We start from the raw sequence: 13,639 nt of genomic DNA, 5'->3' as shown, positions 1-13,639 counted from the left end.
TTAGTCTGGAAGGTACTTGCATGAACTAGTAGGCTCCACTCCCCCACCATGCTGCCAGCTGGATATGCAGAGAAGCAGCCATCGAGCCTGGGGACAGTTGCCTGACAATCAAAAGACAGTGTATGATCTGAAACATCTAAGGGCATTTTGCTCAGCTAATTTAGGAAAAGTATGGGCCTTAACATCAGCTTCTGAATTTTAATGTCAGCTTGAATTCTGTGACTAAGAATGTAAATTCTACTAGAATAGTAGATTTGTGAACTGTTTTTACACAGTTTTTACACAGTTCACCTGACACAGCTGTCAGGTGGTCACTGCAAGAGGCAGTCCCCTAGTACTGTGTATGCACAGATCAAAAAAAGACGTGGAAGCTCTGGTGTCCTGGCCAGTAGGTTTCATTCTTGCTGTACCTGGATGTTTTATTGAAAATAAAGGTAGACATAATAGAACACATGACTCAGCTTTCAATTTATTCACTGATTTGCATGCTTGCCCTGTCAGGTATGAGACTCACCTCTGCACTCCTATAGGGATTAAGGATGCCATTAACCTTTTCATTATCAAGATCAATTGTTCAGTGGGAGTCAAATGCCAGTTTTATTTCCTGCACCCAGCCTCTACAGATCCAACAATGCATGGATGAAAACCAGATAATACCTGTTCTGCTTCAAAAAGGCAGGACTGGTCTTTCTGAAATTTGCAGCCATGCTTTTGTGGTACACACACAATTTATATTCCACAGCTAAGGAATATTTTGAATTCCTTGTGGACTCTGATCTCTCACATAAAAACATCTGCTAATAACATTTTTCATAATCTCCATTTGGTAACTCTATCCCATCCTGGCAGACAATGACCAGGCCTCAGTTAATTCATGTCTTCCTCACCTCCTGGCTGGGCTGGGAAATGTGATACGTTTTGGGCACCAAGCCTTTAGCACATACAAAGCTCCAAGTACACCAGAAATCTCTAGTGCATCTCATCAACATCACATACTGGTGTGAACACTTGAAAACCTTTCCAGCGGTCTCTATTTGCGTTTCATGCAGGATCAAGGCTTTTGCCTTTGCTTCCAAAGAACTTTGTGGCTTGGACCCAGAACATTAAAATGATTGACTGTGTTCCTGGGAGGGAACCATAATTAATGCAATGGAGCTTTCTATAATACCAGGACAGTTCATCTGGACAGAGGAGACCAAACTTTCAGAGGCTAATGTGAGATTCTGGGCCAAATTCCCCCAGGAACCACAGATCATGACAAGCTTGATTCACCATTTCTACTCCCACTGCAAAGCACATTCTTTTGGTTTTTTCTCTTCTGGTATGAATATATGACAGCAATAAATAATGAAACAGGACAGTTGTTCCACTAGGGAGAGAAAGAGAACATCACCTGACAGATGTTAGTGGTGTCATTTGGAGATCACTTAGTTACATGGATAACAATGCAATACAGGAATTTAGTATAAAAGAGAAAGAATAGACCTGTGCTGTAAATATGAAGTCATGCAGCAACAGGCATCTGTCCCCTGGAAACTCATCAGAAGTTGCCAAATTGAGTTCATGCAGATCACAGAACAGTTAACAGTTGTAAATCCTAAGGGAATCTAGTTAAGAAGAAAGTAGTTCCATCAGCAGTATTATTTCCAGGTAGATTATCTGCTATTATGGAGGTTTGCTCTAAAGCTTCAGCCTCTGTCCCAGCCAAGATACTCACAGCATCTCAGACTTCTACCCAGCTCTGTGAAGTATGCTGGGGGTCAAGGTGAGGCCTCTAGCTCTCACATTAGACTGAAAGTGGTCACTTCTGGTTCCAAACATCAGGAACATTCTGATTACACAAACTCTGTCTAATAAATGATGCTAAAACCTCTACATAGAAAAATTACAATGTTCTGTAAAGCCAGCTTTATTAAGATAAGAAAACAATATAGAAAAATACGTGCAAACACAACCAAATGCACTAATATTTTACTAGAAGCCAAAACCAAGTGGTGACAGACCTACTGAACACAATTTAACCAGCAAACCCCCAACAGGTAAACAGTTACATGTAAACTGTGCTTTTGGGAACTTCAGAAATAACGGTCAAGAACCAGCATTGCAGCATGAATTTTCTTATAAATAACCTGTCAACAAATTTTTAGATAAAATATAACTGTTCTATCTTTCAGAATGTGTCTCAAGCTATAAAAACAGTACAAATATCTTAATATCAAACCCACAGTGTTAAGATACAGACAGGTAAAAAAAATCTAAACTCTTTAAGAGCTATATCAAAATAGCTATATTAAAAACTCACCAATATTAAAAAAACTTCCTTTAAAGGCTGTTCTAGCCAGAAGTTAAATCTTTAGACACAGTGCTCACAATACACAAATGTAGAGGTTTTCAGAAGTAACTATTGGTAGATTAGAGGCTGGCTGAGTTAAGAACCTTATCCTTAATGGCACCCTCCAGTCATGTAGGTTTTTGGTACTTCTGAGCAATGCCATAGGGGACATGTGCAGCTATGGCACCTAATTTCTGTGCTCCTTCAATGTGGAACATCTGGTCATCAAAGAAAATGTGAGGGCGGATTTTCACCAGGATTGGTCCTTTCGGTGCTCCTGCTAGGAAAAGTGCCTCATCAATCTCCAGACCCCAGCTACGGAGAGTCTTCAGCACTCTGGCTCCAGAGCTCGCTGCACTTCTGGCTGTGACCAGGTAGGTCCTTATAGGACAATTTAATCGTTCGTTTTTTGCATAGAACTTCTTCTGGAGTTTCCCCAGGTCTTCCAGAAAACCCTTCAAAGGACCCTGAGTATGAAATACCAGAAGCATATTTAGTATATTTCCAAAATAATTCTTTTGCTTTCTTCCAAACTGCCAGTTACACACAGAATTCCTTTTCCCAGTGCTGTGCTCCTCCACAAATTCTCTATGTAACATCTCCAAATGGGTCTGCACCCTCACTAGGAATTCACAAATTGGCAAAAAGTTAAAACCATAACATTACATGGTAGGTTAAGTGGGAAAGTAAATTTCACTAAGGCTTAGAAGATCTCTTACAATAATAATTTTTAATTATAGTCTTTAATAAAATATTCATTCAAAACATGGAACTTGTTTTGCTATGAACCATGAGCTGTAATTTTTTTCCTGCCCAAAAAACAGTACAAGAATTAAGTAGAAAGCCATCCATGAACTCTTTCCAGACTAATGACTATACTACACTCCAATTAATAGAAGCTAATGACAGTTTTGTTCAAAATGCAATATATTGCGCTGTCCAGTACTTTTATAAATAAAGCTTTTACTCTGAATTTACACTACTTTTCACAATAGCAGAATCAGTCTTTCAGTTTAAGCTAATGTTAAAATATTTGTGTTTTTAGACAAATGGCATAGCTTTGCTTGGGTATAAGCAGATATTATCTTGTTTTAATAACCAGAATATCTCACTGTTTGAAATCAACATTACCTACAGTCTGATTAAAAAAAACCAGGGAAATCAGTACTAACATTTATTTTTCTAATGATACTATTAAAAGACAACTGTAAGTCACTGTCTTATATATGCAGTTCTTTCAGAGAAATGAGAGAGGACTGCAGTGATGGCCTGGTAAAAGGACTGCAATGGTGGCTCTTTTATGTGAAACGTGCATTTTAAAGATTTTCTTTGAAGAAGGAAATAAATAGGGACATCACCTTTCACAAAGAACACTTGGGAAATGGAGAAATACAGCAGCAATGAAAATCATCAATTCTTTTGGAAACTCCCTTTAAACAAGAAATTAAAGAAATACAAACCTGTGCAAGAGGCTTATTTTCATTCATCTGTTCATGTTCAAAAAATCTATCTAATCCTTGCTCTTTGAAAATCTGTTCTGATTCATCAGAAAAGAGAACAGCATCCCCATCAAAAGCCACCCTCAGCTGTGTATCCGAGTAAACAACATCTTTTTTAGCAGTGAACATCGTAGCTGACGCAATGCCTGAAAATGGATCAGAGACCCTCGGTTAGCATGTCCTGCAAAGTCAGTCATGAAACCATCAGCAGTTTGGTTCCAAAAACTTATTGGTGGTGACCCTTATATATGGTGAGCACATCCAAACACAAAAGCTAATTAGAGATGGCTGTTCTGTAACACAAATACATGGAAGCTGTCCCACTGCCAAAATTCTTGGACATGGCTTCCTTCCACTTTCATAAAAGACTAGATAAAACTGCTTTCCAAGCTGTGCTGCAAATGAGAGAAAAGCAGAAATCCCAAGGAGACCACTCAATCAAAGTATTTGTTACTTTTTAACAAAAATGGGACACAGAAGTTGCTTTTTAAGTTGTATCAAAAAGATGACTCTATTCAAACAGAAGTTGAATAGAGGTGGGAATCTTATTTCTTTTTGAATGGGAGCGACAAAGGTGTAGAGTGGTTGTCACTATTATCAAGCTGAAGAGTCAAAGAAGAACCGTATCAACCGATTTTATTTGGTTGAGTAAAATTAATTGATAAGCTTGCACCACACAAAGTGGTGACTTTCTCCATTTGATGAAGCAGAACTGCTTTCTGTGAGACACACAATGTATATAATTTTTGAACAAGCTCAACAGACAACAAAAGATATCAACAGATAGCAAAAGAAAGTCAACTCAAACCTGCTTCTATAGCTTCCTGCACTTTGTCAGAATCCGCTGAGAGGTACAGGTTCGTGAGGTACGCAGTCAGGTAACCAATGGGGCTCTCTCCTCCCGTCATACAGAAACGTTCAATTGTTAAGCCTAAAGTAAAAACAGCACAAGGTGTGGCTCTGCCTTGACACTACAAACCTCTAAAAGGAACCTATGAAAAGGTACACCAGCCTAGCTTACAGTAAACTTAAAAAAAATACATTCATTGTAATTTCAACAAGTTATACAATTTCAAATAATTACAACGTTTGACCAGCTCATACACATTGAGAATTTAGGGGAAAAATTCCCTCTACGACAGCAGAGTAACTGCTGTGAAGATGTATGTGTAGGGAGCATAGATACCAAAAGTTTAGATAGCATAGATATCAAAAGTTTAAGGACTTCTCAGAAGTTATGGTTCACACCTGACAAATCTAGAGCACTCGATCAAATTCTGTCCAATACTATTTCACTTATGCTGATACCCAAAAATAAATATCCAAGAAGCTGCTTTTCCCAAAGTCAGAACAGGAAGAATAAAATTAATTCATATTATTATGTAACAGCTGGCAATTCTACACATCAGTATTTATTTTAGTTACCATAGTGATTGATACTGTTTATGAGCCTCACTCCCACTTGGGCATGGTTATTAGTCATCAGGACAATATCAAACCGTTCTTCATCATCAGGGTACAGCTCAAGAAGCCGGGTATTGACATGCTCCAGTGCCTGCAGATTGAAAATGTGGAAGTCAACAGCCCAGTGTGCCTCCTTTCTTAGTCACTGTAGTTTTAGTGATAGGATTGTCTTGAAGGAGGGTGTAAAATACCTGATAGTTTAACTTGCTGAACTTCTTTTACTCCTTTCTGTTTTGCTGCCCCCAGCAACAATTAGACTGGGTACATTTGATAGGAAGCAAGTAAATTTCTTTTTTTTTTTTTTTTTAGCTAGGAATTTACTTTGGCTGATTTAGTGACACAGTACAGGTCATCAGATGTCAAAGACCATCCTTAAGTAATGAGTAAAAAATCACATCCTATCAACATGATTAGCTTGCAAGTTTCTAATTGCAGCAATGAATGAGACAGATTTTGATATGAGATCTCTTCAAAGATAACTGGCCAACACATTATACCCACAGTCTGGCACTCTTATTTCTTTGACCTTTCATCTGTTCATGTCTCTGTATCCATCTGTTCTCCTATTTAGAATTTCATCTTGACCCTTGAATGGAATTCTTTGGGACTACAGCAAGAAAATCAATAATGAATCATCAAATGAATGCAAGATAGAGTGATTTTTATTAAGGTGCTTTAAAAAGTCAGGCCAATTGTTCAGAACTAAACCACAGATTTCATAATTAAATTCTGGAAATCTCACTTTTAAAACCTATGTTATTATGGAACTGTGTTTAGGAAAATTCTAAGTTAGAACCTGGTGTAAGGCCTAGGAAAAAATCTTAGTATGTGGTCATAACTCACTTCTGTTGTTAATACTCTACTAACAGGCAATTTCTTAAATTATTAGAGAGTAAGGGTGAGTGGAGGAAGGGATTCTAATTTTTTGTCCGATGGTTTTATACTTTGCAGTCTAAGGACACCCTGGCCTGGTGATGACAAATCTTAAGTACTACAAGCATGAGATATAGTACTTTTAAGTTAGTATCTTAAACATTTCAATAAGGGAATCCAAAAGAAAAATTTATTATTTCCTTTTTGCTTTCTTTGTCTCCAAGTAGAAAGGATGACTCAACAAAGCCACAGTTCTTTAGCCTAATGATTCCTGTAACTAAGCAATATAAAGAATTCAAACAAAAATACATATCAGAAGGGAATAGAGATCAAGGTGCATTGGGCTGGGCATAGCTAACAGCTCTGATTTCCAAAGTATGAGCAGTTAAAGAGTCAAATCATGTTTATACTCTAAGTAAATTTGATACTGAACTCTAATCTTAAAAACTGACTGTGCTGGCAGGGCTGCTACACATAGGAAAAGATGCAGTAAATTCCCAAGTCAGTCTGCTTTCACTGGGGTACACTGTGAATGATTTTATGGCCACACTTTTATGTTAGAAACACCTTTACAGTCCTTGTGATATTAATGGTACTAATAGCTATGTTATATTTACAGCAGCATGGGTATTGACATAAGTAATTTTTCCACTGTGTATGTTCATAAAGTTAGTAATGAAGAAAATGTTTTAAATTCCTGAGACCAAAACTGAAGTAATGAAAATTTACTTTTAAAACCTGAAATGTTCTGCCACAACTCTGATGTCAGCAAGTATGATTTTTAGTTATGATTTAATTAATTTTCTAAAATTGTTGTGGTAAAGGTCAGCAAACTGTTCTCAATAGACATAAAACTAACTCTGTAGACAGTGTTTTTCAATGGAGTCTTACTAAAACCTGAGCTCTTCAAAAACATACAACTTTTCAGGTTTTTTCACTTTTCTTTAATGTTACTTGCTTTCCATTCCGCAGGGTGTTTTCCTTGGCCATTTCTCTTTTCTTGTGCAAGGAAAGCAAAATATTTCATTTCAGCTCTTCTTAAACCCTGACTCAGAAGTAGGCAGTACATTTCTTTTGCTGCTCCTCAAGAACAACTTCCAGGGTGACAACAAAAGCAAGGAAAAATTAAAACTGACCGAAATAAATGAAAATCAACACTGTTTGTGTTTGGTTTTCTTTGGGGTGTTTTTTTTTTTGTTGTTGTTGTTTTTGTTTTTTGGGGGTTTTTTTTGGTTTTTTTGGTTTTTTTTTTGAGGTAGGTAGCGTAACTGAGTTGGTTTATTTGTTTTGTTTTGGGTGGTTTTGGGAAGGAGGAGGTTGTGACAAACTTAAACAAAAAGATTTGGGGCTTATCTTGACTGAAATGGTCTTAAAAGGAGAGGTGCTTCATACATCCCTTGTCCAGAGGAAAAAGCAGGCTGCTCCTTACCCACACCTGGGATGTGGTGCTGTGAGCCGGGATACAAACCGGGATGCTGAGGGTACCACTCCGGTCCCGGTGACGCGAGCAGTACGTGCTCTGCCGCAGGCGTTCGGCATTAGAGCCGGCGGGAGGGGAGGGCAGGAGAGGAGGAGAGGGAATGGGAGAGGGGAGAGAAGCGGTGGCCGCAGGGCCAGGGAGCTCGGAGAGATGCAGGGAATGCTCCCGGGCTGCTCCGCCGCGATGAGCTCGGCGCTGGGAAAATAACTCCCAAAAGCATCTCCCCGAGGTAGGATTATCTCCTTTGAAGGAGGCTCCGGGCTCCTCCTCTTCCCGAAATTTGGCCTCGCAGCATTCTCTGTGCCCCGCCGCACCCCACACCCTCTCCCTCCCCGCCGGGCCACCCGCTCCGAGCCGCCTCCTGGCTACCTTGACGAAGTAGAACGCGGGTCCGGGCTTGAGGATGATGTTCTCGTTTTTCTGCTGGTACTCCACGTACTTCTCCACGCCCTGCTCTACGTAGATCCGCTGCTCCTCGACCAGGTTGAAGAGTGCTCGGGAGGACACGGCCACCGTGATGGCGTTCTGGGGCTTGGGCTGCGGAGCGAGCGCAGGGTAGCGCCGGCCCGCGGCCCTCAGCCCCCGGGCCCCCAGCCTCCCCCCGGACCCCCGGCCCGCCCGCACTCACCGGCCGGGGCCTTTGGGTAACCAGGTTGTCGTAGAAAGCCTTGGCCGCCGCCCAGTCGTTCTCGGCCTCCTGCTGCTGCTCCTCCTCCAATGTCTGGCTGGGCTGCGGCTTCTCCCGGCCGGAGCCGCTCATGGTTCCTGGCGCGGCCGGGGCCGTGGCGGGCGACCGGGAAGCGGCGGCAGCGGCCGCCCCCCTGCCCCGCCCCGGCCAGGCGGGGAAGGCACCGGCGTTGCCTCTCTCTGGCGTTGTGCCTGGGGACGCGGCCCGGAGCGGTCCGGCCCTCCCCCGGAGCGGAGCAGTCCCGGCCCTGGCCCCGGCTACCCCCCCGCCCCTCACAGCCCGAGGCACGGCCCGCCCGCAGCGTCTCCCCTCACGGCGGATTCGTGGGGGGCGCGGGAGCCGGAGCTGCGGCCCTTCCCCGCCGCCCTCACGGCACCTGTGGCGGCCCCTCGGGCACACGCTGCCTCCCGCCGCTGCCCTCCGCAGCGCTCGGGGGAGCGGTGCCCGCAGCTGCTCGGTGTCAGGCAGCGGCCGGCAGCCCTCGGTGTACCTGCAGCATTAGACGTGTATTATTGAACTGTAATGGCTTAATCGATTTAATGGGAGCTGCAACAAATTCCCAGGAGATCTCATATAATATGTTTTAGCAATCAAAATAGGGTCGATGTCTGTGGTCTTGGGTCCTTTATGCCGTATAGAAAATACCTTCAGGAAACAGCAGTTTGGGCGGTGTTGCTGAGAGTGTGTGCACACCCACAAAAACTGTTAGTCTGGCATGAGGTTGGAGTGGTCCTAAAATCCAGAGTCCCACACAGAGCTAGGGGCAGCATCTAATACTCATACAGCTGTCTGAAATGGTCCTGTCTGCCTCTGCAGATCACCATCTGAGCCACAGCAAAGGTTTCCGCACAAAGGTTAAGCTGCAGGAGAGTGGAAAGTGAAGAAGGAATCGGATTTTCTCCTAAGCCAGTACAGGATATGGCACAGCAGAGCCATAGTGATATCTATGTCACAGCACATGTGATCACCATCCAAAGCCCCTTTAACATTTTGAATGAAGACTCTGAATATTGATTCCAACCCTGATCAATGCATAATCTGTATCTGATTGTCAGATCTTTCTGCCTCCACCCAGTCTCCAAAAAGAAACAGGATGGTTTTGTTACTTTTGCCTTTTTTTTTTTTTAATGTGGCTTCCCAGTGATAGGAGGATTATGTGATTCTACCATCTGTCCGTCTTTCCCCAGTGATGTTCAACTGCAAACAAATTTGACAGACGGATAAAGATCTCAAAGAGATTTAAATTGTTAAAATGTTTAATGACAATCAATAGTAACATGCAATTTGTTGCCCTGCTGGGGAAAGCACTTTATCTGCTTGTTCCCCTGCTGTGTAGTAGCAAACAAATACTGCCTGCCTGATCTGCCATCTCGAAATCTGCCACACTGCCTGATGCCCAGCTAACCAGGAAGGGATCTGGGAGTGGGAAGTGATGGAAATGGGGAGGTTAGAGGAAATACTGGGGAGGGGAGCTGGAAATAGGAGGTAAAAGGAGATGTACTGAGAGCAGTGCATTGAGAAAAAAAATGCAAAAAGACACGTTAGGATCATTGTAGTGGCTGTTGTCATGGGAAGCTGCAAAAGGCATAACTTCAACTTGAACAAACCTGATTTTAGTAGCTCTGCTATTGATAAATGTGCTTTTTTTCCTTGAATTTTATCCTGAGTATTTCACTCTGAGCATGTTTCCTTGTCTGAGCTCAGACCTGCAGCATATGCCACACCTGCTCCCCTCCACACAGAGAGATCAGGCTGAACAGCCAGGCTGACCTGGAAAAAGGGTTCAAGTCACAGAACAGCAGCTCTTGGTCCCAGCCACCACTGCTCTCCTGCTCAGAGACTTCAGCACTAGTCTAAGAAGATGATCTCCAAGAAGAGACTATTCCTCGTTAAACTGCTGGGTACATTGCCCATGTAGAAGAGGGGAAAAGAACAGGAGGAATCAGGAAGCAATTCTTTGGTGGTTACAAAACTGAATTGTCCTCTCTGAACATGGGACAATACTTTTACAGAGCTGTGCACAGGCTGACTTGTTGTTCTGTGTCCTCTACCACCCTGCATCTACTCAAGAGCAAAATCAGAGCTCCTCAGTAACATTCTTGATTTTTATTTTTGTTACCCCCTTTCCACCCAAAGAAAGAGTCATCACACAGTGAAGACTCCTTTTAACCTATGCAAGACATCTGAAAATGTATAAAATGATAATCTGGTGGCTGGGCCCAAGCAGTGCTGTTGATGTGCTGCTGCTGAAAGCAGTGCTATGCTAACAGAAATACTTTGCTTGCCAGACACACGTGGTATCTCTACACAGCACTCAGCTGTGTGAACATATGCACTGAGCTGCCATGTCTCTGTTCTGTGCTTGGCTGCCTGCTGCTGACATACCCTCCATTTCCTCTTTTGCTGGAGATTGTGAGCTGAGGGCCTGACATGAAAGCCTTCCAGCTTCAGCACCTTATAAATGAAATCTTGACTTCCCAAATGCAGAGTGTAGCAGCCTTATCTACATCTAAAACATGTAGTAATGCCCATGGGGTTCCAGGAAAGAGCTATGTCTTGCTTTCACTAAACCTCCTGGGGAAGCTGAGAAATAGGAATGGATCCAAAACGGAATGACTTTGTGGTTTCTGAGCTAAGCTAGGAAGGAAAGGGAAGGAAAGGAATTTTCTGTTATCATGTATTAATTTGTAGGGCATTTACATTAAAAAAAAGAATTTGTGTTTCTATCTTTGTATGTACATTTTTATAGTTCGTCATGCACATTCTCTGAAGTCTGTTACAAGTATTCAAATAAAAAGAAAGTCCCCCTGCTTGACCTGCTGATATTTTTCCTGTGTTAAGAACAACCACTCAGAATGATTTATATGTTCTTGTTCAAGAAGGAGTTCAAATTGCATTACTGAAAATAATAAAAACATTGTAGGTTTTTTTTTTCTTCTCTTGATACCTACTTTTATTTGGAAAGACATGAAATATTTCCAAATGTTTAAAATGATGAGAGCAAAATGATGAGATTTTTTTTTCTTGGAAGGGTGTTATCTCTCTTTATATGTAATGATCCCAGTATGTATTGTGCCTAGTTATATCACAAACATATAGACTCCAGAGCCTAACTCTCCCAGAGTCATGCCAGGGTCACTTCAGAGTGCAGTTGCACTGACTTTTTCATCATATATGTATTGTGATTTTTGCACTCTGAGAGCCCAAGGCCCGTAGCATAAGTGTGGTGTTCCCAGAAGGAAGGAACCTGAGAATGGCTTTGATCTAGGTCTGCCTGGCATGGCAAAATGTGATAGCACTGCCACATTACATCTGACCAGCCAGATAAATAATTTGTAAAATCCTCCTTTTTTAGATAGTATAAGCACCCCTAATACAATCCTAATATTCAGGAACTGATTCTATAAAACAGTTAACAGCTGATTTTCTATATGTGTTTCTACATTTCCACATGATTTCTACAAATCCTCAATGTGGATCTCAGGCAGTCTATATTCCTTTGTTTGCCTGCCTGCTGTTATCAAATTTAGTCTAACACAAGCAGAAATAAGAGCAGTTCTGTTGTGCCAAAGATGTGCATCATGTCTAGAAGGCATGTTTATTTATGCTGAAGAAACCTTCAGTATTGCATCATAGTATTAACTTTCCTTTTTCATCTCATGACATTTTCTGCAGCAGTATTTTTCATTATCTCTCTCTTCCCCTACTTCCCACCCTCTGTGTTGTGCAGGGAAACAAGGATGCAAAAAACCTGTGGCATCACATTACAATCTATGGCAACTGCCTTTCTTCTTCCCCTGGCATTGCTTTGCTATGGTCTTTAATAATATGTTCCTTTGCAACACCCACATAAATTCCCAGTGACAGAGATATTTTGTTCGTAGATGATCTATTCCACCTCCATCATTCTAAGCATGACTCATTCCAATATTCATGAGACAGGTGACAAGGAAAGCTGAATCCAGCACAAATGCAGAGGAATGCTCAGTAAGATTTGCTAGGCCATGATGTCTCTTCCCAAAGAAATCCAGTTTAATCATTGCTATACAACTTTCACTTGCCTTATTACTAAAGTTAATTCTATTCTTTAATCTTCTCAGAAGGAAATCAGCAGCCAAGTTTTATCTTTAGCTTTTGGGAGATTTCTTCTCTTTAAGGGACTTAATATAACTTTTCCTAGGAAAATATAACTGTAACTAAACTTTTAGAATGGAACTCTCTTCCAGCTATTCTGAACAACAATATTTTACCTATCTTTACCTCAAGAAAGACTCGTTACATAACTGTGACATGTAAAAACAAATCAAGAAGAATTCTGATAAAATATTATTTTTACCTAGATGGTAACTAAAAAAGTAGAAAAATAGAGTCTTATCTCCAAAGCTGAATATGTCTGCCCCATCTAGTAGTTTGCCACAGGGAGAATTGAGAAGCATTCAGTGAGCAAGCAATCCTGGCCATCTTTTCAAGAATGTGGACTATGACAAATAGGACAAAAATGGAGTCTTGTTCTGTGGTCAGAAAAGGCACTACAAAAGGCAAATATGCTATCAAAATAATCATAGTGGGGTTTTTTTTTAGTTAGAAACAAATCTCTAACAAAGTCATTACTTTTGTATCAACTTAAAGAAATGACAATAACCATATCAATAGTAACAGGTTCAGCTGTTCAGGATTTGACTTTGTTGCCCTGGAATCACTCTGTAGGCACTTAGAAAGCACAAAGGAGAAAAAAATGAGCTGGAGAAAGGTTTGTCCCTGTTCCAAGCTTAAACAAAAGAATATTTGCATTGCAAAACAATCACACACAAGATGGAATGCAGATAATTTGTCCATACAAAGCCTTTGGGGTTCCAAGATCCTACTGAATAATAAGTTCAATATCGTGAAAAATTTTAGACTCAGTTCTCTCTAATAGAGACAGTTGATAGAGCATTTTTCATTATGCACTAATTATCTCTTTATTAATGGAAATTAATGGAGGGTCTAGTCATGCAAACAGCTCCACACAGGGACATGTCTGTGCAAGACTGAAACCTAAATGCTGAAACCCTATTGATTCATTTTACCATAACAAAAGACATTAACTGTTCTAAGATTCACTCTGGTAATTACATGTTCTATTCTATATTAAATATCCATGGTTTAGTTGTGCTATTTTCCATGAGAGTTCATGTTAAGTATTCAATTAGGTTAAAGTCTTTAATGAGAACATTGTATTGAAAAAGATTCTTAGATTTTTTTTGTGCCATTGTGCAAAACTACCATGAAGATATCACTTAATCTCTATTGCACTGTTGTGC

The 13,639-nt window shown here is 41.1% G+C and overlaps 1 protein-coding gene across 1 annotated transcript; it reads right to left on the bottom strand.

Annotated features, from left to right (window-relative positions):
• Window positions 1-1,896: 1,896 nt before the first annotated feature.
• LOC311151430 (cytosolic 5'-nucleotidase 1B-like) lies at window positions 1,897-8,499 on the bottom strand. The gene is made up of 6 exons (XM_084201878.1): window positions 8,277-8,499; window positions 8,018-8,185; window positions 5,257-5,386; window positions 4,640-4,762; window positions 3,793-3,977; window positions 1,897-2,799 (listed from the first exon to the last, which is right to left on the bottom strand). The coding sequence occupies exons 1-6, from the start codon at window positions 8,406-8,408 to the stop codon at window positions 2,461-2,463; spliced, it is 1,077 nt and encodes a 358-aa protein (XP_084058004.1). The 5' UTR covers window positions 8,409-8,499; the 3' UTR covers window positions 1,897-2,460.
• Window positions 8,500-13,639: the final 5,140 nt, after the last annotated feature.

The sequence above is a fragment of the Fringilla coelebs genome (genome assembly GCF_963513975.1).
Source record: "Fringilla coelebs genome assembly, chromosome: 3".
In the NCBI taxonomy this organism is placed as follows: Eukaryota; Metazoa; Chordata; class Aves; order Passeriformes; family Fringillidae; genus Fringilla; species Fringilla coelebs.
Note: the sequence above shows the minus strand (reverse complement) of the source record. Positions and strands in the feature narration are given on the sequence as shown.

Coding starts and splice junctions, on each gene's coding strand:
- LOC311151430 (XM_084201878.1), bottom strand. CDS start 8,408: ATGAGCGGCTCCGGCCGGGAGAAGCCGCAGCCCAGCCAGACATTGGAG. Junction 5,387..8,017: donor CCGCGTTCTACTTCGTCAAG/GTAGCCAGGAGG, acceptor TTCAATCTGCAG/GCACTGGAGCATGTCAATAC. Junction 2,800..3,792: donor AAAATAAGCCTCTTGCACAG/GTTTGTATTTCT, acceptor TTTCATACTCAG/GGTCCTTTGAAGGGTTTTCT.